The 22,765-nt window shown below is 41.8% G+C and overlaps 1 protein-coding gene across 2 annotated transcripts; it reads left to right on the plus strand.

The window, feature by feature from the left end:
• The first annotated feature begins 144 nt into the window (after positions 1-144).
• Positions 145-21,884, plus strand: atp1a3b (ATPase Na+/K+ transporting subunit alpha 3b). 2 transcript variants are annotated; one of them, XM_085177662.1, is made up of 23 exons: positions 145-289; positions 436-528; positions 10,908-11,024; positions 11,801-11,860; positions 12,020-12,223; positions 12,437-12,550; positions 12,951-13,085; positions 13,190-13,307; positions 13,944-14,212; positions 14,441-14,639; positions 14,764-15,008; positions 15,107-15,299; positions 17,049-17,224; positions 17,314-17,450; positions 17,546-17,696; positions 18,251-18,419; positions 18,682-18,836; positions 18,928-19,051; positions 19,306-19,451; positions 19,535-19,665; positions 19,816-19,917; positions 20,003-20,094; positions 20,347-21,884. In XM_085177662.1, the coding sequence occupies exons 2-23, from the start codon at positions 523-525 to the stop codon at positions 20,373-20,375; spliced, it is 3,072 nt and encodes a 1,023-aa protein (XP_085033788.1). In that variant the 5' UTR covers positions 145-289; positions 436-522; the 3' UTR covers positions 20,376-21,884. The 2 variants fall into 2 exon arrangements, with proteins under 2 accessions (XP_085033788.1, XP_085033789.1); XM_085177663.1 differs by having other exon boundaries at positions 10,947-11,024.
• Positions 21,885-22,765: the final 881 nt, after the last annotated feature.

Genomic DNA, 22,765 nt, shown 5'->3' on the forward strand with positions numbered 1-22,765 from the left:
GGATAAATCCAACTGGTCGGCGACACCATCAGCGATGAGGCGCTCAGAATTATCATTGGCCAGCTCTGTCAGCTCTCGATTCACCCATTCGCTTCTTTCACCGGCGGAGTGATGTCGGCAGAAATGGGGAGGGAGATCGCTGTGGCTGGTTAGTTTAGCCGGTCTTTCGCCACAAGTATCAGAGAGCAAAGGGAGGAAGCGGTTTCCCGCGTGATGCTCCGCTTGAGACTGCAGAATTTCATTTGAAAGACGTCCCACAAGGGGAAACTGCAGCCTAACCTCGCCGAAGGTTTGAGAGACAGTTTATTTAAACCAAAGACAATTCTTCTGTCAGACTTAGGCTATAGATAACTTGTCTGACGTCGTTTACCTGTGGGTTTTTTTTCCACCTATGCAACACAAAACAACTGAGCATATCTTCTTTTGCTTTTCAAGGCAAGGCATTTTGATATAGTTCAACGTGAGGGGCTGACACCTCTCAAGCCGTGCATCACCTGAGAGGAAAAGAGTGACTGCGTCAACATGGGGGTAAGAACCGGCGATTCCAACTTTTTTACTGCGTTGTAGCCCACCTGAAGTGGCCTGAAAAGTGAGAGGTAGCCTAAAGCCTAAAGAAAAGCTGTCAAACTGAGGCGTGATGTCATTTTTGTTGTTATTGGAAATCCCGTTTGTCTGAGTGACATTGACTCTAATGCGGAACTGTGTTTTACGCCGGTCTAGACTGCGACAAATTGATATAGCCACGAGCTCTTATCTAGTGCAGTGGTGGGAACGAGCTTCTTTTGGACTGTTCACTTTCATTCGACTTGGATCAGTTATTATTTCTGGCTCGTGTGGGCTAATTTGTGCTGGGATTCTCATTAACTGCTGCCCCCGTGATGAAATGTTTAGAAACTAATGCCAAAGTCTTATATCTAAGTACTGTAGGTCTGTGATGTTTCCAGCTTGTCGGTGTGTCAGATGTGTAGGCTCTTTTAAGTCGGATAGGCCTTACTTTGACCATAACCTTGCCAGCCATGATAGGCCTAATCGGTTTATTCTTCCTGTATGCACCTGTGTGTTAGAGGAGCACGTGTTAAGGTTATTCCCCTCCCCATCATTAAGCTGCAGTTTAAAAATAATACTGAGTTTTGCCACATTTTCGGCAGACTTGCATGCACTTTCTTTATGATTAAAGACCGCAGTGCATTATGACCTCCTTCATGCCCTCGCTGCCCACCCCCACCCACCTCCTGCCCTCTGCTGCGTTAAACCGCGCTGGCATTCCCCCTTCTGTGGTCATCTGTTTGCGCGCAAGCGAAGCAACTGTCCGGTGAGGATGGTGAGCACGCCGCGTTCTTACACTGGACGCTAACAGCTGAGGAGTCCATCCTCGGCACCCTCGCTGACCCGTGCGTCATAATGCGGTTACCACGAATAAGCGCTTCACCAGCTTAGGTTATTTCCCCTTTAATTTGTGACATAACAGGGACTCGATAATCGCCAGCAGTGACTACATTTACACACATCACAGATTAAAGAAACGACGACTCCAGCCGGCTACACGAGGAGAATGACAATAATGACAATAAGGTTCGTCAGTGTGACTTTAGAGGGCTCTCTTCTACTGCGCGCATACATTAAGCTATTAAACGCATTTGAGCTGTTTCCGGGTATATGGATAAACTTATCACTCGTGTAAATTGACCAGTCTGGAGTCTGGTGGAAAAATACAAGGTAAAGTCAAGATGCGGCTGGTGGTGTGAGTTATTGCGCAATTCTGCTCCATCGCCTCGCCATGAAAGAGTAGTAATATTTAACCCCTGTGCACCGACTGAGCGATGCGGTGGCATGACGCTGCAGTAGGAAGACCATGCGGAGCTGAGACATTTCCAGCTCTGCGGAGGCAGTGCAAGCCGGTTTCATTACAGTGAGACCAGCTGATGTTGCCCTGCAAAGCCTGACATTTCTGCGCCAACAGAGAGGTTCAGTGTGTTGGATTCCGGGGAGGTAGAAGAAAGCCTTCGGTCCATGTCAGTGTCTTCTTATAGATGTGGAAGCTAACCCGGCAGCTATAGTGGGCACTGCGTCAAAAGGGATGGGAGTGCAAAAAAAAAAAAAGTGCTTACGCATGTGCTGCTGCTGCTGTGTGGAAGTTCACTGAAGCAGTGAGAGAGGGACGTTGAGTGGAAATGGAGTGTCATTTCAGAAGATGTCCTGTCTCCTCGGAGACTGCTGTTATAGAACAGATCAATAAGGAATATGAGCTTCCCTTCTGATGTCTTAAACCATAAAGAAAGTATATGCAAGCCTGCCGAATATGTTTGCGCTTAATGCGCTGAGGTTACCCTAAATGGAAAAGATGGATAATGGAATAGAGCTGTGTATGGAAAAGTGTCATCACTTGTGCTGATGTACAGCACTGACTTGTCCCTCTTTCCGTCTGAGGATTTCGCACTAGCGCACTGTCCTATAGCACTGCCAGCTGTCCTTTCCCAAGGCCGCAGGGGGCACCGCTTGCGACGTTCCTTCTGCTTCAAACTGGGGGCGGGGCCTCTGGTGTGGAAATTCCCTGTAAAAGGCTCTGATAGGCTGGCACGAGCAGCCACGCAGAAAGGATCCGGTTAACAAGAGAGAATAGAGAAACCAACCGGCACTTTTTGTCAGACACAGAGATATACGTTCTAAATTTGGAGGGCAATCTCTAAGGAAAGAGAATGATGTAACGCACACATAGGTCACCTTCTCATCTTTCTCACTGTCCTTTCTGCATTGATGCAGTTACTGGGGATGAGTCCATGGAGGGATGTAAAGTGAGATGTCGAGGAAGGGCTGCACACATGCAACATCTGCATCTGTTTATTTTCAAACTCATGACACAAAGGAAGGGAATGTGCCACTGCTGAGAGAACAACGGGTACAGAGAGAAAGGAAAGACAGATTAGTAGTGGTTGGTTTGCAGGAGTAGTGAGAGAAAGAGAGAGGGATTTAGAACGAATGAGGTGGCATATGTTGAGGGGAGGGCTGGTTGGATGTATATCCTGTTACAGGATAATGACCTGAGGCTCACAATACCGCAGCTCATGTTTCCTCTTTCTGTGCCTGGTCATATTGGTTAACTGGGAGAGCAGAGAGAAATGGGATGAGGAGAGGAAGGATGTACTTGGGTCGAAGCATAATAGGACTTAATAATTTTTGTTTTCATGATTGAACAGTTAGTGTTGAGGTGAAGAGGTAGGGATGTAGGGATCGTCTTTAAACCCCAGTAAGGAAAAAAAGAAATTAAGGTGATTTAGCAGCAGAAAGGATTTTTAAGAAAGGTCATAATGGCTGATGGTGATGGGTGTGTCTGTGCTGCTGTTAGTGCAGTGTGGCTGAGGAGAAGCTCCTGATAAAGACAAGTCCCCTCAAAGACTGGATTCATTCATTACCTTATGATATAAAGGCTTTCAAACTGGTACCAGCGAAGTGTGCGCTGATATAGAGAAGAAGTTGGAAGGTGTAACAGAAAGTAATTCAGGAGTTGGATATGTGTGTCCGCTGCAGAAGCCCAGCCCTCAGTTTGGTGCAGAGTGCTGCACATCCCTCCCCATTGCACCTGCTGCCTGATGCAGATAGGCTGGACTGAACCACGGCTGATGTGTCCTGCACGTTGCAAGAGCCAATAGAAAAGCATAAAAGATCTAATGAAACACAGGTTTATCATAGACCTGTGGCCCAGAGGTCAGTTAAGGTCAGTATGGCGATTCTTTGAAATGGACCTCCACTGCTCGCGTCAAGCCACTTGGATCAATAGATGTCCTTTGTAATAAGAGCAATTTTCTTAGTGAGAGTGCTGCTTGAGGATAGATTTCTGTAGTGCCTCAGCAACACCTCTAGAGTTAGCCTCCTTGCTAGCTTAAAACTAATAAGACTAGACTTGAGCTGCGAGCTTGTGTAATTCTAATAAAATGTAAAGGTCAGTGCTGTCTCCTTTCTACATTACTTTTAAAACAAAATTACAGTAGACGGACAGAGTGATTGATGTGGCCAACAGTTCTGCAACATTAACGTGCTGATGGTCTCCCATAAAGAGACCGAGTCAGGAGGGTTAGGTTGCCTGACTACGGCAACATGACTAATTCAGGGTGTTGTCGTGGAGATGTTTGTGTCCCTTTGTGAATACACTAAAGGAGAACATGTAACACTGGGCAGCCACAGTGGACAAAGGCTTATCACAGACCCAAAAGAGGTCATTAGCTCTCTGTTTGTTACGATTTAAGCTGCAGCACTCTGCAAGGAAAATTTTTTTTTTTCTTTTCTGTAAATTTATCCTGACTGTTAAATTGTGCATTTTCCATTTGTTCCTGCATCTGATAGACTTTACATGAGGGACCCTGCATGTTTTAATGGGATATGTTAATAGGTATTTGGTAGTTTTGCAGTCAGCAGCTGGTGCGTGTAGACGTGAGATCATTAACATCTGCATATCTCAGTGTGACCTCTTGCCTGATGGTTGAGGTGCCCTCTCTCACACTGTGGCACGATGCCATGTTTTCTACCAGCGCCAAGAAATTAAGATTTACAATACTAGTGTCATGTAAGTAATATATTCTTAGTGCTTATTTTCTGATTATATTGTTTGATGTACTTTAGTAATGAAGGTTTGTAAAGCAAGGCCACTTTTGACTCACAAACTAAGTGCTCAGCCAGGCTGAAAAACAGGAAGTTAGTGTAGAGCTATACAAGCATATTAATAAATACGGGAAGCCAGACAGAAAAGAGGAACTTGTAACATATAAGGAGTTGTTGAAACTATGTGTGACGTGTAAAGTACCAAAATAACACCTATATGTGAGACATTCTTATGTCATTCTAATGTTAGAGATCCTACAACTGGCGTTGGGCTGTGCAGGGCTCTCTCTCTTCCGGAAGATGATTGAATAAAGAATTAAATATAAAATGTTTTGACCACTCTGAGTCGGGTTTTCGCTGTTCTATTATGGGGATCAAAGAATCGGGTTTTAATACTAGTCTAAATCAGGCAACATTCACTCTCAGGCCAAGACACACAGACAGTAGTATTAAAGTCCTTAACAGTGCCCAGCATTATGCAGGCCATTGTACAGAACTATAGTTACAGTTACACACAAACTGTCTCTGTGGGTTGAACAGATGCAGATAATGAGGGACAGGCAGATGGACACAAGGCAGCAGAGTGGAGGGGGGGGGGGGGTTATAACGCTGAGATAAAGCTGAGATTTTCAGTTCGACTTATCAGTGATTGTTTCTTGCTTTTGTTTATTTTTAGTTTTCGGAGCCACCCCAAAGTGGATGATTTAAGAGCTGTACAGAGTTAATCTCTCTTTGTGTGTTTATGTTTCTGAGATTAAGATTTTGTTTCGGTACTCAGCCACAGTGTTTTTATTATTATTTATTATTATCATACATACATAGCATTTCATTTCCTTCAGTATTAAAGGAATGTCAGTAGGGACCGGTCTGTTTCCTTCAGAAGGGTTTTCCCTTTCTTCTTTTTCAAGTCTGGTATCTGCAGTCTCTCTCTATTGATGTCTCTTCACTTTGTTAAACAGAAAGATAAGAAAACTCCACATCACTCTCAGGGCTGATACAGAGAGGCAAGAGCTCTTTGGTGGTCTCCTTTTCAAATACTAATCGTCAGTTAACAGTGACAATTTAATTATTTCCTTACCCAGTGCTGTTATAAAGACGTTCACCAAACGATTGCTACAGTGATACAATGACAAAAATTCATTTATGCCCGAGAATGGTGTAGAAAGGGGAGTGAGAGAGACAAAGAGAAGGAGAAACACGGTGGGTTAATCCAGTGTAGTAATCAGACTAAATAATCCCAACAGCCATGGGTCGCTACCCTGAGCCCCCTACTGTGGGCCCGAGCCCTTCCATCCTACTGCAAGAAACAGCAGATGGCCCAATGACCTTGCAAGGTGTCACACACAAGCACACACGTATGCATTCAGTACCATCGGGTGTATACACGAGTCACAGGGAACACACACACACTTACTGAAACAGTGTTAAGATTTTATGTGGTGAACACTTTTATTAGTTTTTACATTTTATCTAGTAAAATTAAATGTTTTTAACTTTAAAATGCTTTCATTGGATCATTTTGGGTTAGTAGAGCAGCTTATGGACATTCACAGTAAATACGTGCTTTAAAAATTTAAGCATGACAAATTTTAAGCTCTCACAACTTTTAATTCTACTCGTTGGTCTATGTGTGTAAAACAGTCGGCTTAGAGGCTTTGCTGACTCCACTCAATGCAACCTTTAAACAAAACGTATGCATCCAGTCATACAAGAGTGACTTTACTTTAAACTTTACTTCTGTTTACCACTCAGTAGTCATGTTAGAAGCACTCAGTAACACCATCATGTAGTGCAGAGGACATGACGTTATCACTGAATGAGTCAGGTCTGCGGAAAAAGAAGAAGGCTAGCCTCATATGTAGGTATGACAGATTTTATGGTCATTGGAAAAGAAGAAAACTTTAAGAAAAAAATGTTGGGCGTAGATGTATTTCTTCCATCTACAAACCACTTCCTCATGTGAGTCGCACGTAAAAAGAAACAACACCCTTGTGTTTGTGCGTTCATAAGCACCGGTTTCTGTTCTGCCTTAGGGCAGGGAAAGAGGAAGGAAACTTACTTCCCAGCTCCAGTCAAACCCGCTATCAGTTCTCATGCCTCAACTTGTTGTGCTAAACAGACTTGGCATAATAAATTGTCTCGCAGGTGCCACTCCTAAACACAACATGACACTTCCTGCATTTTTGTCACTCGAGGTAGAAAGTGTGCCGTTAGCTGACACAACCATCTCTTTCATTCTCAGGCCTCGCTGACTTTTAGTTTCTTATCTTTTGTGTATTATCACATTACCGTACAGTGACTGGGTCTCTGTTTTATTCACTCTACATCTCCCTCACTCTCTCTGCCGCAATGCGTGTAGATGCTGCACATACGGAGTGTAGCCAATACAATGACTCACCTCTGCTCACACAGACTTATTCCTTAAATCGATCGCCTGTGAGCGTTATACAGCAGTGACTACAGTGTCCAGTTACAGGTGCATCAATTATTGCTCATCCTGGATTACATCGGGGGATCCGAGGAGTACCAGGCCACCGCTGAGATTCACCATGTCAATGGCCATGCCGGTCTCCATGGTTACTTGCCCTCCAAACACGCTTGCTCATCAGTGTTGTTCACATGAGGGCAAATCGTGTAGTTTGGTCAAGACTCAAACGTACATGCAGATGCAGGGGGAAAAGATAGATATTGATATTTGAAACACACTTTGATCAATCAGGATATCACCAGATCTGAGTGATTGCATTCCATTATCCACAGAGGAGCATGGAATTTCTCCATTTCCTGATGATGCCAAAGATATGTCTGTCCATCACTCTGTTTGCTTGTGATATTGTGAAGGAGCGAGTGTCTGTAATTCCAGCCACGGGTCTCCGTTTCCTTCCTCAGGACAGTGGAGGCTCATTGAATTACCCAGAGCTGTGTGATACAGCTGGACAGAAAAACACAGGCAGCACGTGTTCTTCCTGCATGGCATATTTTCTTCTTCTTCAAGCATCTGATTTAACAGCTAATGTCAAGAGAGATATAAAGATCTAAAAATATATATCAGCTGACAGTGATGTCCTTTTTAAATCAATTTTTGTTTTGTTTTTGCAAAATAACTCAAGAAGAACTATTGCAAATCAGGTGCAGTGAAGCCATCTTGCAACGTGTTTAAAGGCTGAACCCTTTGTCACAATTGATTGAGTGCCAAGCGCACACAAAGCTAAAACACTTAACATTCTGTAAATAAGGCGAAACAAAGGATAAGCTTCCAAGATATCACTTCCTATGTGACTCATGCTGCTAACAACTCATTCATATCCTGCAAATGAACGTTCACATAAGGGCACACTCAGACACCCAAAGTGAGAATATAATCTATTAGCATTTGAGGATACATTAAAAAAAAAACACATAGCATAAGTGCAGTTGTGCAATCTATTAGAGTGGGGTCACTGAGGGTCAAACACTGATATGGAGCCAGCAGACAGACTGCTGGTCAATATCTAATTAGAAGCATGAGAGAAGGGTGACAGCAGCTCCTCTCGTGCTTTCACTCACTCGCTGATCCTTTCTCCACCTCGCTGTATCACCTCCCACTGCTGTCTCCTTTTCCGTGTGCCCAATCCTGTCTGTCAACCATGTCTCTGTCTTTACTTTTCACCACATTTCTCTCTTTGTTTGAGGCTCGTCTCTCCCTCCCCTGCCAGCCACCGTTATTGTCTGTCTGCTGTGTGTGCGACATAAAGAGAAAGAACTCTGTCTCCGTATTTATATCATCAGTTTAATCATGCAAATTCACAGGAGAGCAGGTGCACTGCTGAGCTAACAATGCTCCCTAAATGTGTATTTGCTGTGTTCAGTCACTCTCTGTGGAAAAAATTATCTACAACAGCAATAAAAAGTCTGACAGATGATTCACAAGCACCCATCAGTCTGTTGTCTTTGGAACTATGGTGCTAAATTACACTTGAATAGAAGGCAAATCTGTAACTTTCCATGTTATTCAACACCTCTGATCTCTGATCAGAGATATTTAACTGTTATTCAGTCTGAACAGGCACGTTCACATGTGTGTGTACACATGTATGAGCAAGCACTTCCTCTTTGTCATTTTCAGAGATGAGACACACGAGCACACACATGCCCAGGGTCTGTCTCAGAGGGGATGAGCAGCAGTACTTTTCCACTGCATCAGTCTCTGCTCCCTTACCCTCTGTCTCACCAGGCCTGCCCGGTCTTGCTGCAACAAGAGATTTGTTCACCTGTTCTTTTGTTGCAGAACTGTATGTGTGTCTCTTTGCATATGTGTGTGTGTGTGTGTGTTTGCTTGTAGTCCAGTCAAACAGCTACCTCGCTCTGACAGCCTACTCTCCGCTTGACATGCTTGAACGAGTGGTTTTATTGTTTGCTTTGAATTCAGAAGTGGTCGTTGAGAGCAGCACTCCCTCAATTGGTCGGCAATTTTCCCAAGACGTCTTGCATGTGTTGCTTCATGAATGCTTTTTTTTTCAGTTATGAACACAACCAGAAAGGCAGGTCTTAAGTAACAATTGCATACAGACTAAATACGCAGAGACATGATTTCACAAGACTTTTGCACAAGAGCAGTACAATTACAGCTCAAGCGGAAAATTCACTGGCAGGCTGATCTTTATTACGCACGTTGGTGTAACTGCAGGGGTGTATGTTTTGGTGCGGTCTGGGTGTGGGAGTTTCCATGTCAACATGTGCGGAGGACTCGGGATCTCGTTTCATACCCCCTCCCAGGTGCTTTTGTAAATGTGTCAGTTTGATTTGGATAAAGGGCCAACTTGTTTTAAACGAATTATGTTCGAGGTCAGATAAGCAGTTCATATCTAATTTACAATATCAGATTTAAATAAAGTGATCAAGCAGGAGCAATCAACCCGGCTATACCACTAGAGGGTGTATTTTTCCCTGTGAACAACAGCACACATTCAGCACTTCATCATATTTAAGTTACAGGTTAACCTTTCACCTAGTTTTTTTTATCGTTTGACACACTCTCTATAATCTTAAATTAAAATGACTGCTGTTATTGATTTATTAGTCGATAGGTATTGACTTTTCTGTTTGACTTGTGGGGATTTAAGTTTGCAATCCCCTGCGTGGAATCAATACTGTATATTTCACTAAAATGATGTTTCACCAAGCTCAACTCCCCCGATGACCAGGTTGGGTCAGTGAGCGAACCCACTTGCATCTCCTGGGAGGAATTCTTGTCACTCCATGTCACCTCTGACCTTTGATGAAGCAGATTTGTATGGATGAGGCTCATCAAAGGTCAGACTACTGTCCTTCCAGACAACAGGCTAGAATTACAGCTATAGACTAAGGATCAGAAAATGCAATGATGGAGGAAATGAGGTTATAAATAGCTCACTTATGTGTAGTTAAACAAAGTGAGCCATCTTCTAAGGGGAGATTTACAGTAACTGGAATAATAGGTTTGATGTAAAGCAGGCAGAGGAGAGTAAAGACAGCTGATGTGTCTGTGTCTGCATGTTTGCGTATACACGCAGTTTAATTTTTCTTGACATCAAAGTGGCTCTGATGGTTTTATATTGTAGTGCATGCAAGAGTCTGGTAAGAAACGCTTTGATGAGTCTGCAAACTCAATTTTCCTGTTCGCTGTCTCTTTCTTATGTCGTTAATGCTCACTGCTGGAGAAGTAAATGAAAAGGAGCAAAAGTGATTTGTTAAGACCTCAAGGTTAAACCATTTGCACTCGATTACGTTTTGATGTGTCCATCAGGATCTTGTGGTCATTGAAGTGAGCATTATTTGATCAATGGAGATCAAATGGGTAGATCGGGCTGCAGGCACTTGCTTTGATGTGTTGATAATTCACTCCTAACCCAGTTTTATATTTGGTTGAGCAAAACCGAGCCACCCGGGTAATATGTTTTCAATTCTTTAACAATGCTTATAATAATAGGTTTTTATATTCATGGGTTTTTTTTTAGCTAACATCATTCTCAGAAACTAAAAATACATTCCATTATTATACTACTACTACCTCTCAAGGCCACTTCACAAGGATACAACGTTATTAGCTGTGTGATGAAACAAATCTCATCAAGGCCAGTTCAGCAGTGCCCACTGCCTTTAATTCAGCTGCAGTCAGTGGCTGATTAATACTCTTAAGAAGGCAGCTCTCGCATCAGTTTACAAATGTTTTAATATTTTACAGAGCAGTGTAGTTTTTAATGGCTGCAATGAACATAACAAACCAAGAGGACAAGGGCTGCTCTCTCCATTATCTAGTCCACAGGCATGTATAAAACATGTGTGTATGTCTGTAGTATGGGAAGTCAGACAGTTACCGCGTTGCCACCACACAGGACAAAGATGACCGATCCCCCAAGAAGAAGAAGGGGGCAACCAAGGACATGGATGACCTGAAGAAGGAAGTACCCATTGTAAGTAAACGCTTCCTTTTTTTTCTAAAAATAGTTGTGTAGTAGTAACTGAGTTTTGCTATGATGTGTGTTAGAGGTTACAAAGTTTTACTGCACTCTGTTTCCATCTTGATGGATTTAATTGTCACTGTTGAGTGGATCCATACAAAGGTCTGGTCATGGGCAAAGTTTTGGGTCAGTTCATTTTTGTTCCTGTCAGTCAAAGGATGATTGATCGCTCGTGTACAGTTTTCTTAGTATTTCAATATTTTTAAAAAAAAATATTGTGAAAACAATTTTTTTAACATCCTTGAAACAATCCGAGGATGTGTTTTTGAAGAAAATCTTCTTTCAGAATGGAATTAATGGAAGGAAACTGGCAGCATTTTTTCAGACAGAGAAGAAATTATTTTCCCATACACGCTAAAGTTTTTGTATTTTTTGCTGGTAAGATGGGGGGACTTATTATCAGGAAGTCGTCAGTTTCGTCCCACTTTTCAGCCCAAGAAACAGACACCATGGTCGCCATACCTGGCTGCCGTTACCACATACTCTTACCCCTCAGGTGAACTGCATGCATGGAGTTGATTTCTGAATTTCCTTCTGTAAAATAAAACGATTGATTTTTTTTTTTTTTTTAATCAAAATTGCCTCCATGAATTAATTTAAGCTGGAGAGTTTTTCCCACAAAATATCTCTGCATGCAACTAAAAATACAAATAAAATTGTGAACTACAAGAAATTCTAATCTACATTGTTTTTATTTTTCTGTTTGTTGGGGTTTTTTTTAATAACAGACGGAACACAAAATGTCCGTAGAGGAAGTATGCAGGAAATTCCAGACTGACCTTGTCCAGGTAAGCTGACAACGCATTTTCCCAGTTTGCCACCAGGTGGCAGTGATGTACTTTTCATGGTTAGAGTTTGTGACAAAGAAATGCTTTTGAGCTTCACATCAGTGCAGACCTGTCTTTTTCTTCTCACTCCACACTCCGCTTCCTCTCGGTTCGCTGCAGGGACTGACCAATGCCAAGGCCGCAGAGTTTCTGCTCAGGGATGGTCCCAATGCTCTCACCCCTCCTCCCACCACCCCAGAATGGGTCAAGTTCTGTCGCCAGCTGTTCGGTGGATTCTCCATCCTGCTGTGGACCGGCGCCATCCTCTGCTTTCTGGCCTACGCTATCCAGGCAGCTACTGAGGACGAGCCTGCAGGGGACAACGTGAGCAACCCACACACACGTTCACAATTAGTCACACAGGTTTAGCCCAAACATATTCATCTGTGGCCTATTTGCACCTCATTAACATACCTGTCACACCTAAGACTCTTGGGTATTAACATAAATAACACCTCAGTAAATATTTTACACATACTGCACTCGGTGGCTTCAAACCACCCCCACTAACATATTTCTAATTTTCTCTCCTTTCAGTTGTACCTCGGTATTGTGCTCACAGCTGTCGTAGTCATCACCGGTTGCTTCTCATACTTTCAAGAGGCTAAGAGCTCTAAAATCATGGAGTCTTTCAAGAACATGGTACCTCAGGTAAATAGATGCTTGATCCCGTACACACAGTATGAAGTCATCTATGCTGTAAGGACAGCAGAAGGCGTACAAGACATCCTTGTTGCCACTACTCATATAGCTTTTACTTGAAGAAACATCTTGCCTCCATTCTACAGTAACATTTAACATGTCAGTCAAGGCCTGTGTGAAATTATCCTCCCACTGCTTCTCCCCTCACAATCCTTTACCTCTCTACTTACCACTCTGATTTAGAATAAAAACTGTATACACAAAAAGAAGTTGCACAGCTGGTGCTTGCCAGTGTTTTGATTATAAATTAGTTACTTACAGTATGTAAGTCAAACATATCTACATGGAGTTGTAGATATGTCTAAATGTAATTCTGGCATCATGAATGACATTATTTCCTCTCCTGCAGCAAGCACTGGTGATCCGTGAGGGTGAGAAGGTGCAGATCAATGCTGAGGAAGTGGTGGCCGGAGATCTGATTGAAGTGAAGGGTGGAGACAGGATCCCTGCTGACATCAGGGTGACTTCAGCTCACGGCTGCAAGGTAAAAACACACACACACACACAGTCACATGCATAGATTTATATTTTTGTTTCTTGTTATATGTAATAAAAAACAATTCTTTAACATTTTCTTTTGCCCAACAGGTAGATAACTCTTCCCTTACAGGAGAATCAGAGCCTCAGAGCAGGTCACCTGACTGTACCCATGACAACCCCCTGGAGACCCGAAACGTTGCTTTCTTCTCCACCAACTGTGTTGAAGGTATTGTCACCATGGCAATAACACTGCATGCTATTGTTACCTTGCAGGACTGTGGTTGAATAAAATCCCTCAGTTTGAACAAAGCGATAAAGTTTACAGTTAAAGGGACAGTTCACCCCAGAAACTTTCTGGGCTTTGAGGCCGTTTGGCAAGTTGATCAACTTTGGAGACTAAGTCTGTATAAACTGGAACATACTAATGTACTAGAACTAGATGAAGCAACAAACAAATAGAACACAGCCATAGTGATTTTTTTCTAGAAATCATGACACACTAACTTAAAAAAAAACTCCAGAAACCCATAAACATTGTGAATCATTTCCTTTAAGAACAATTTTCTTCTGCTTGAAATATCAGACATGCAGCAAAGGGCCACGGGTCTGACTCCAACCCAGCACTCCGTCCATGTGGCATGCCTGTATGGTTGCCTGCTTAACTACTCAGCTTAACTGGCGCCCCCTTACACACAATATTGTCACTGCACTCTTTTTTTTATGTCTAAACCCAGTTGTCAGGTTGTGATTTTAGAAATGTGTTTTTAAATAAAATTAAAAAAATCACCTTCTAATGCAACAAAGTTATTGCACCTGTAAGATTGTATTTCTGATTTTGTTTTTGTATTTTGATCCACACCAGGCACAGCGCGTGGCATTGTTATTTGCACTGGAGACCGCACAGTCATGGGCCGCATTGCTACTCTGACGTCTGGCCTGGAAACCGGCAAAACACCCATTGCCGTTGAGATCGAGCACTTTATCCACATTATCACAGGAGTGGCTGTCTTCTTGGGCGTCACCTTTTTCATCTTGGCCATCATTTTGGGTTACACCTGGCTGGAGGCCGTCATCTTCCTCATTGGCATCATTGTGGCTAACGTGCCTGAAGGGCTGCTGGCTACTGTAACTGTAAGCAGGCAAACATTTGCTTTTTTTTGTATTTTTTTTGGTTACATATTTCAGTGCTTTCCTTTGCCTGATTCGTTTTCATGCCTTTTCACTGGTCTTTTTGGAGATTCTATAGAAATAAACACAAACCTTCTCATTTAGTGTGTTTAATATTGTGGTTGTGTATAATTAGATTACTTCTTTTAGAATCGAGGAAACGGATCAGTTGACAATTTCAACTCTGTGCAGGTATGTCTGACTCTGACTGCCAAGCGTATGGCTAAGAAGAACTGCCTGGTGAAAAACTTGGAAGCTGTTGAAACTCTGGGCTCCACCTCCACCATCTGCTCTGACAAGACAGGCACCCTGACCCAGAACAGGATGACTGTGGCCCACATGTGGTTTGACAACCAGATCCATGAGGCTGACACCACAGAGGACCAGTCGGGTAAGTGAAGGGAGGGCATACGGGCAACACTGATGGCTCGAATATTTTTATAGTGTAAAAGAATTAAATGATGACTAAAAAAGTACAACATTTATTAATTCTCACTCTTACATTCCTTCTGCAGGTGCTGCATTTGACAAGAGCTCTGTGACATGGCTGTCTCTTTCTCGTGTTGCTGCTCTGTGTAACCGCGCACAGTTCAAAGCTGGACAAGACTCGGTGTCCATCCTGAAGCGTGACGTGGCTGGTGATGCCTCAGAGTCAGCTCTGCTGAAGTGTATCGAGCTGTCATGCGGTTCAGTCAGAATGATGAGGGATAAGAACAAGAAGGTGGCTGAGATTCCCTTTAACTCCACCAACAAATACCAAGTGAGTAAAGGGTCAATATGGGTGAACGCATATGTTATACACTGAGTAATGCATCAGATGGTCTCATTTTAATGCTTATCTCTGTTCTCCTCCCCTAGCTTTCTGTTCATGAAACAGAAGATCCAAATGACAACCGCTACTTGCTGGTGATGAAGGGAGCCCCTGAGAGGATCCTGGATCGTTGTTCCACCATCATGCTGCAGGGCAAGGAGCAGCCTATGGATGAGGAGATGAAGGAAGCTTTCCAGAATGCTTACATGGAGCTGGGAGGACTGGGCGAGAGAGTACTGGGTAAGGTCGAAAGAGGTGAAGGTGGATACTGAGGAAAAGATTTGACAGTGTGGCCATCAGGTTCAAAATCCCAAAATACACCATCCATCCATCCATCCATCCATCCATCTTCATCCGCTTTATCCGGGGCCGGGTCGCGGGGGCAGCAGCCTAAGCAAAGGTTAGGCTGCTGCCCAAAATACACATTTTATTTAATAACAATTTATTTGAAAATGTAGCTCAGTTAAAAGTATTATTTTAGTCATCTCTTAATAGCCTATCGGATGCAGTGTATATTCTTCTGGGCAAATGATTGAGTGTTTACTTTATTATAAATGTGGTTTCCATTCATGATCATAGATAAAACAATAAAAAGTCCAAACTTTCTTCATGCCAGGCTGCAGATGTTCCATCCATCCACTGTTATTCGTTTATTTATTACATCCATTTAACTGGTTTCAAAGAAGAAAATGTTAATGTTAGTACTCAGCTTAGTTGTGATTATGGTTTTCATTATAATCGAGCAAGTCCTGTATCTGTGGACGCATCCATCCTGTGCTGTCTTCTGAAGGTCATGTTAACGTCCACTTTCCAGGTTTTGAATTCATTGTCAAACTGGTTTTTAAAAGACTGATCAAATCCAAATTGGACATTAATATATTTTTACTACACATCTGTACTGTTTTTATTTGTTTAATCAGCATCAGCCGCAGAGAGTTTCTTCCTGAGGGTCCTTAACACACTCAATCCAACACGTAAACACAAAACAAGGTTCTCCTCTTGCAGACAGCATTGAGTTTCATGTAGACACGTCCTTACAAGATACTTTTACTTTGGTTCCAAGAATAGGGTTATAAGAAACGACACTTTAGAACTAAACAGCACACATCCGCTGTATTCATTATCCAAACTATTACAATTCTTACTAATTTTGATACACACTGTTTTATATTTGACTCGTTCTTTAGGAGCTTAATTTAACATAAACTGGTAGGAACTTCCACCCAATCTTTGCCTGTGAATGACTGTTTTCTGTATATTACCTGTTTTAGCTTTTGGCATTGTAAAGTTATTTTCTGTTGCAAATCATTTTTCATAAGTATGTTCATTAAATGTGAAAACAGTCTTCAATATAATTAGCAATTACCCATCCTAGATTACCATTCATATCACTGACATGATTTCTGTAAGCACGTCGTGAAGATTTATTTTTAATTTGTTGAAACTTTTTTTATTTCTTTTACAATAATTGCAATAATCCAGCTGTGATAGAACCACTGCATTTATAACCTCTGGTTTCATTCATTTTAAACCTCTTCTCACCACCCAAACCTATTCTACTTACAATGTTATTAATGTTGTAAGTTAATTTCTAACATACTGTTAAACCTAATAGTTTTGTCTCTTACACATTTTCAATAGGAAAATGTAAATCACGCGTGATGTAATGAAGGTTTTATACTTTTAGAAGCTCGAAAAGCCCTATTTGAAATAAGGAAATTAACTCTGACAAACCTTGAAATAGCTCATTCAGCATCGCACACAAGAATTGTTTTTTAGAATTATAATACCGCTCTCTTGGTTTTCACTAATTTATAAGACTTTAACATAATTTTTCTAAAATTATGATCTGTTGAATTGTTGAAACAAAACACTTTAAGGCTATAACTGTAAGAAGGAGTGTAGTGGAATTTATTTAAAAAGTAGAGAAAGCCACAAAAAATATTCTTAAATAAACAGCATTAAATCACACATTTCCCCTCGCTCCAGGTTTCTGCCACTTGCTGCTGCCAGAGGATCAGTATCCCAAGGGCTTTGCCTTTGACACAGATGATGTTAACTTCCAGACAGATAATCTCTGCTTCGTTGGCCTCATGTCCATGATCGACCCTCCCCGTGCCGCCGTGCCTGATGCTGTTGGCAAATGCCGATCCGCTGGTATCAAGGTAAGCTGTTTAGATTCAACGCAAACTTCTTTGATGTTTAAGTTTAGTCTATTGTTGCCAATAAGAAGCCATTTTTGTTGTTCTCGTAGGTCATTATGGTTACCGGTGATCACCCGATCACAGCCAAGGCCATTGCCAAGGGAGTGGGCATCATCTCAGAGGGCAACGAGACAGTGGAGGACATCGCAGCTCGTCTCAACATACCTGTCAGCCAGGTCAATCCCAGGTAAGGAACGTTTACAGAAAAACACATACCAAACAAGCAGCAAGTCTCACAAAGTGAAAGCAAATTTGTTCTAACATTTTAACGTCTGTGTTTAGAGACGCCAAGGCTTGTGTGATTCATGGCTCAGACCTCAAGGATCTGTCTCAGGATCAAATGGATGACATCCTGAGGAATCACACGGAGATTGTGTTTGCCAGGACCTCACCACAGCAGAAGCTGATCATTGTAGAAGGATGCCAGCGACTGGTTGGAACATTTTTAATATACTAGCATGAAAAGAAGCTACAGGTTTTCTTTTTGGAAATGTACTGGCTTAATTCCAGGGACTGGATTTTGAGGTGTCAATATACTTTAGGAACAGCAGGTGGCACTATTTGACCACTGGATGAAGAGCTTGCTTTTACACAGGAAGATAGATTATATTAAAAATAACAGAAGGCCATGTTTTTTCGTTTTTAATCTAAAAAATACACCAGCCTGTGAATTGTTTTTTTACAATTCCCAAACATAACATTTTTCTGTACAAAAACTAGAAAAATAATGTTTAAAAGAAGCTTTAAAATGAAATGTAAAATAAAGTGGTAACAATCGAAATATAAGCACATACAATATTATATTTTTATGTATTAATGTATATTTCATTTATTACATTTATTTAATAATCTTGGATATTAATAATTTCAATAAACTATCTTAAATTCAATAAAACTTTGCTAAATAATAATTAAAACATGTAACAAAAACAGCTTTTTTATTCACTTTAATTAATGTCGTTCTCATTCCTCTTTCATTTGTCCTAGGGTGCTATTGTAGCTGTGACAGGTGATGGTGTGAATGACTCACCTGCACTGAAAAAGGCTGACATTGGTGTTGCCATGGGAATCTCAGGCTCCGATGTGTCCAAGCAGGCTGCAGACATGATCTTGTTGGATGACAACTTTGCTTCTATTGTCACTGGAGTGGAAGAAGGTGAGACGACCCAGAGGACAGCACTGAAAGACTAAGAACGCTTAAATCAATAAAAGGTTTTATAATGAGAATCTGAGAAAGGACGTAGGAGGAAGATAGAAATGACTCTTTAGAAAGAAAAGGGATGCTAATAGTTTTTTCCAATAAAAAACGTCTTACATGAAAGAAGTTCCTGATAATCCACTTGCATTTGAGATGTCAGAGTTGGACAGTATGTGACGTGAACTGTCTGCTGTTTCTTTTCTCTTTTTTTACCCTCTAGGTCGTTTGATCTTTGATAATCTTAAGAAGTCCATTGCCTACACCTTGACCAGCAACATCCCAGAGATCACCCCCTTCCTATTTTTTATCATAGTCAACATCCCATTGCCACTGGGAACCATCACAATCCTGTGTATTGACCTGGGAACTGACATGGTAAAGAGCTTAAAAAGACTCTTTGTTTAGTATGATGAATGCAGCGTTATGCTCACACACAGCTCATACTGTCTTCTTCTTCTACTCTCAGGTTCCAGCCATCTCTCTGGCTTATGAAGCAGCTGAGAGCGACATCATGAAGCGCCAGCCTAGGAACCCATCCAGGGACAAGCTGGTGAATGAGAGGCTTATCAGCATTGCCTATGGACAAATTGGTGGGTGAACTGAAGATTGTGACTGTTGATCCAGGCTGTGAATTGTCTTTGATGTGGATTGAAGTTGGATCTGAGTTGCCTAGAAGTCATTTTGTTGTAAAATCACTTCATCCCCCTCTTTTTTGGTTCACAAAAAACAATAGTTGGATTATCTTTGGAGCTGTCCTCTGTGTTTAGGGGGGAAACTCGATTTTGGAAATCAGAAAACTTAAAAATTGGTAACTCAATCTCGATGTGTGTACATGTTTCTTAAGGTATGATCCAGGCTCTGGGAGGATTCTTCTCCTACTTTGTCATCTTGGCTGAAAATGGTTTCCTGCCCTCTCAGCTAGTAGGCATCCGACTTAACTGGGACGACCGCAGTTTAAATGACCTGGAAGACAGCTATGGCCAGCAATGGGTAAGTGTGTAGTATGTGCAAATATTGTGTTTTTACATTTTGCTACTACATCTTACTATTGTGGTTCTTTCCTGCCTTCACAGACATATGAACAGAGGAAGATCGTGGAGTTTACATGTCACACAGCCTTCTTCGTCAGTATTGTGGTAGTGCAGTGGGCTGATCTCATCATTTGCAAGACCAGGCGCAACTCTGTCTTCCAGCAGGGCATGAAGTAAGTCAAAGAGCTATTCACTGCACTATAGTTGTCTTTTCTGCCAATCATATCAGCATAGAAAAAAATCTAGATTATACTAATAGATACGTATGCATGTATCTATGTAGATATGTTTTTGGCTTTAATATGTGGCGCTTCTAAACGCAGGAACAAGATCTTGATCTTTGGCCTGTTTGAAGAAACAGCCCTGGCTGCCTTCCTGTCCTACTGCCCAGGCATGGATGTGGCACTCAGGATGTATCCTCTAAAGTGAGTTTCAGCAACACAAAGATAAATACATTGAAAGATCAAGTTGTCTGGTTACTTGATTGCAGTTCTCTCGTTCTCTCCACAGGCCTACCTGGTGGTTTTGTGCATTTCCTTATAGTTTTCTCATCTTTGTTTACGATGAAGCTCGAAAACTCATCCTTCGCCGGAACCCTGGAGGTGAGCGAAGTTTTTTTTTTTTTAATTTAAGTGGGCGTTTCTTTAAAGGTCTTTGGTTCATCAGGCCTAAGATGAGAGTAGTTTAACTTTTTTAGATTATAAACAAAAACAGAAATTTTTTAATTATTAAGCAGCAGTTAAGTAACGCTAAGCTAACTGGTGACAGTAGGGTTTAAATATTAAAATAATTTCCCAAGTTACTAAAAGCACTGTTTATTTACTGTGTTTTTTTCTCTGCTATTTGTGCTCCAGGTTGGGTGGAAAAGGAGACATACTATTGATCGTTGGAGCACTTTCGCTCAAGCCCCTCACATCTTCCACTTGTTTCTTCCCCCGGTCATTCCATCCTCGGCAAAACACATCTCCAGATGTCCCGCCCCCTTAAAGACAAAAAGCGCTTTGAAGCAATTTTCATCACAACTGCCCCAAAGATTAAAAACAGCAAAAGCACCTTTACAACTTTCTACATCGACCTGCCCTCTTTCTCCCCACCTCCTATGATACTCTTTGCATGTGTTCTCTCACAGCTGTGTACATAAACCAATATATCTACCAAACGGCAGCTGCATATTGTGTATGTAGATCTGAATGAGCTAATGATACAAAGGGAGTGTCTATGCTCTGCAAAAAAAAGGGCCATCCAGCTCCTTCTCCTCCCTGTTCTTCTCCTCTTCACCAACATCGTCTTTCTGTACACCTTTGTCCCCTCTTTCACCTCCTCGCCAACCCTTTGCTTGTCCTCCAATCACACACAGATATACACGTCACACAGTGAGATCCCATCACCGGCACTACTTCGACTGCCACCTTTCGCCTCCGCCTCCTGTCTGCGGAGGACCATTGGAGTGGTCATTTTCCTGGCATTCTCACCGCGTCCATTTTCCTCCTCTTCTGTTCCTTAATGTCCAATGTTGTTTGTTTGTTTTTTTAATATGTGGGGTAGGGGGGCAATTTTGATGATTTTAGTTGTTTTGCTTTTTTTTTTATTTCAAAGTTGGGAGGGGAGGTGTGTGAAAACGACTTATCCTCATTTAGGCGCACTGAAGCACACCACACGGCGTCCCGTCCACCGCCCCTCCCTCTCTGTATCTCACACCCCTCCCCTCCCTTCCCTCCTGCCCCGTTTGTCTCCGTTCGTGTGCACTGTGTGAACCATTGTCCTCGTTAATAACTATTACAGTACACCTCCCTCCCCCCCAAGTTGGTAAATACAACTCAATCTTTCTGTGTGTTCTAGGAAATCTATATAATTCTATACTGAATTTAAATGAAACAATAAAGGAAAAAAAATGTTGAACATCAGCTCCAGAAAGACATTCATGAGGACGATCAACAAAATTGGTGAGGTAGGAAAAAAAAAGTGAGAGACACTGTATTGTCTCTCTTTTTGTATTTGATTTGGTTTCAGTTACTTTTGCTGGTTTCTCAGGAGGCTATTCGAACATGTAACAGCAAAGCAGGGCTTTATGGTAATTAAGTTGTGTTTTTACCAAAAGACAGAAGTCGCTAACCAAGACTTTGTGGTTCCTGTCACTGCAGGCGTGCCGGTATGATGTGGTGAAGTGTGCTGTGGAGTGGTGAGTGGAGATGATAAGCCCATGTGCCCGGGTCTGTGTGCATGTATGTGTTGGAGACCAGTGAAGGGCCAGCGGCCTCGGGCTGGGTCCGTCTTAGGTGGCTGAATGGGTTGAACGTTGAGAATTAAAAAATAAATAAATACACAACTAGTAGAACATGTGTGTCAAATAAATGAAACCAACACCAATAAAACATCTAGACATTTAATACAACCTAGATCTCTCTGCGTGTCTTTGTCTGATTTACTTTTTGTACCACAGAAAACTTTACTTTTGTTTAGTTGCTCATATTTTCTCTTATTTTATATTTTTGGCTGAAATGAGTGCCACTCATCAGCGTTGGGTGCACACACAATAACAAATCCTGCAAGATTACTTTGTGTTCAATAGATTCCACCGGAAGCACAGAGCTGCATCTTTGAACTGGCAGTTTGTCGTCTGCATTCATGAATACTGACCAGTTGACATCATATTACGTCTACCTCCTGTCTATATTTGGCATTCATTAACAATTTTAGTAGACTACAACCCCTGAATATTGCACCTATATTTGATTTCAGCAAATATATATTCAAATTTGTAATAAAGCAATTTCTTCATGATGAAATATATGCAAAACACCATAACCCTTGCCCATGCAGTGCAGCTTTATGCATATGAGAGTATAGCTCAGCAGAATATGACAGAATAAGAATTTTAGGATGAGATGCCATCTAGTGTTGCAAATATATGCACTTCAACCTACAAAACTGCATAATGTTCAAGTGCCATAGGGGGACAAGTTGGCAGCAGCCCAGGATAATGCACCAAAACCACTCTATACGTGTCAGCATTGTCTGACTCCAACATAAATGAGCTCAGAGATGAGGCTCGCTCTCAGCAGGACCAACATACAAAAGGATTATTGCTCTACCATTTCCCAAAAGCCATCTCTTTTAAGTTGATAGAAAAATAATAGTGCAGGCAGTGTGTTTATAGGAAGGAACAGCTACTTTTTTTGATTAATATGCTACATTCCTGCAAATAAAGCAGGTCACCTTCAGGGAATGGGCTGCAAATGTGCTGCCTACCTGAGCCACAGGGGTCATATATTT

Source organism: Neolamprologus multifasciatus, chromosome 11 (assembly GCF_963576455.1).
Source record: "Neolamprologus multifasciatus chromosome 11, fNeoMul1.2, whole genome shotgun sequence".
NCBI lineage: Eukaryota > Metazoa > Chordata > Actinopteri > Cichliformes > Cichlidae > Neolamprologus > Neolamprologus multifasciatus.

Bases quoted from the DNA above. Each gene is read 5' to 3' on its own strand.
- atp1a3b (XM_085177662.1), top strand. The intron at 14,640-14,763 runs GTAAGTGAAGGG...TTCCTTCTGCAG, and splicing joins CACCACAGAGGACCAGTCGG to GTGCTGCATTTGACAAGAGC. The intron at 20,095-20,346 runs GTGAGCGAAGTT...TTTGTGCTCCAG, and splicing joins CCTTCGCCGGAACCCTGGAG to GTTGGGTGGAAAAGGAGACA.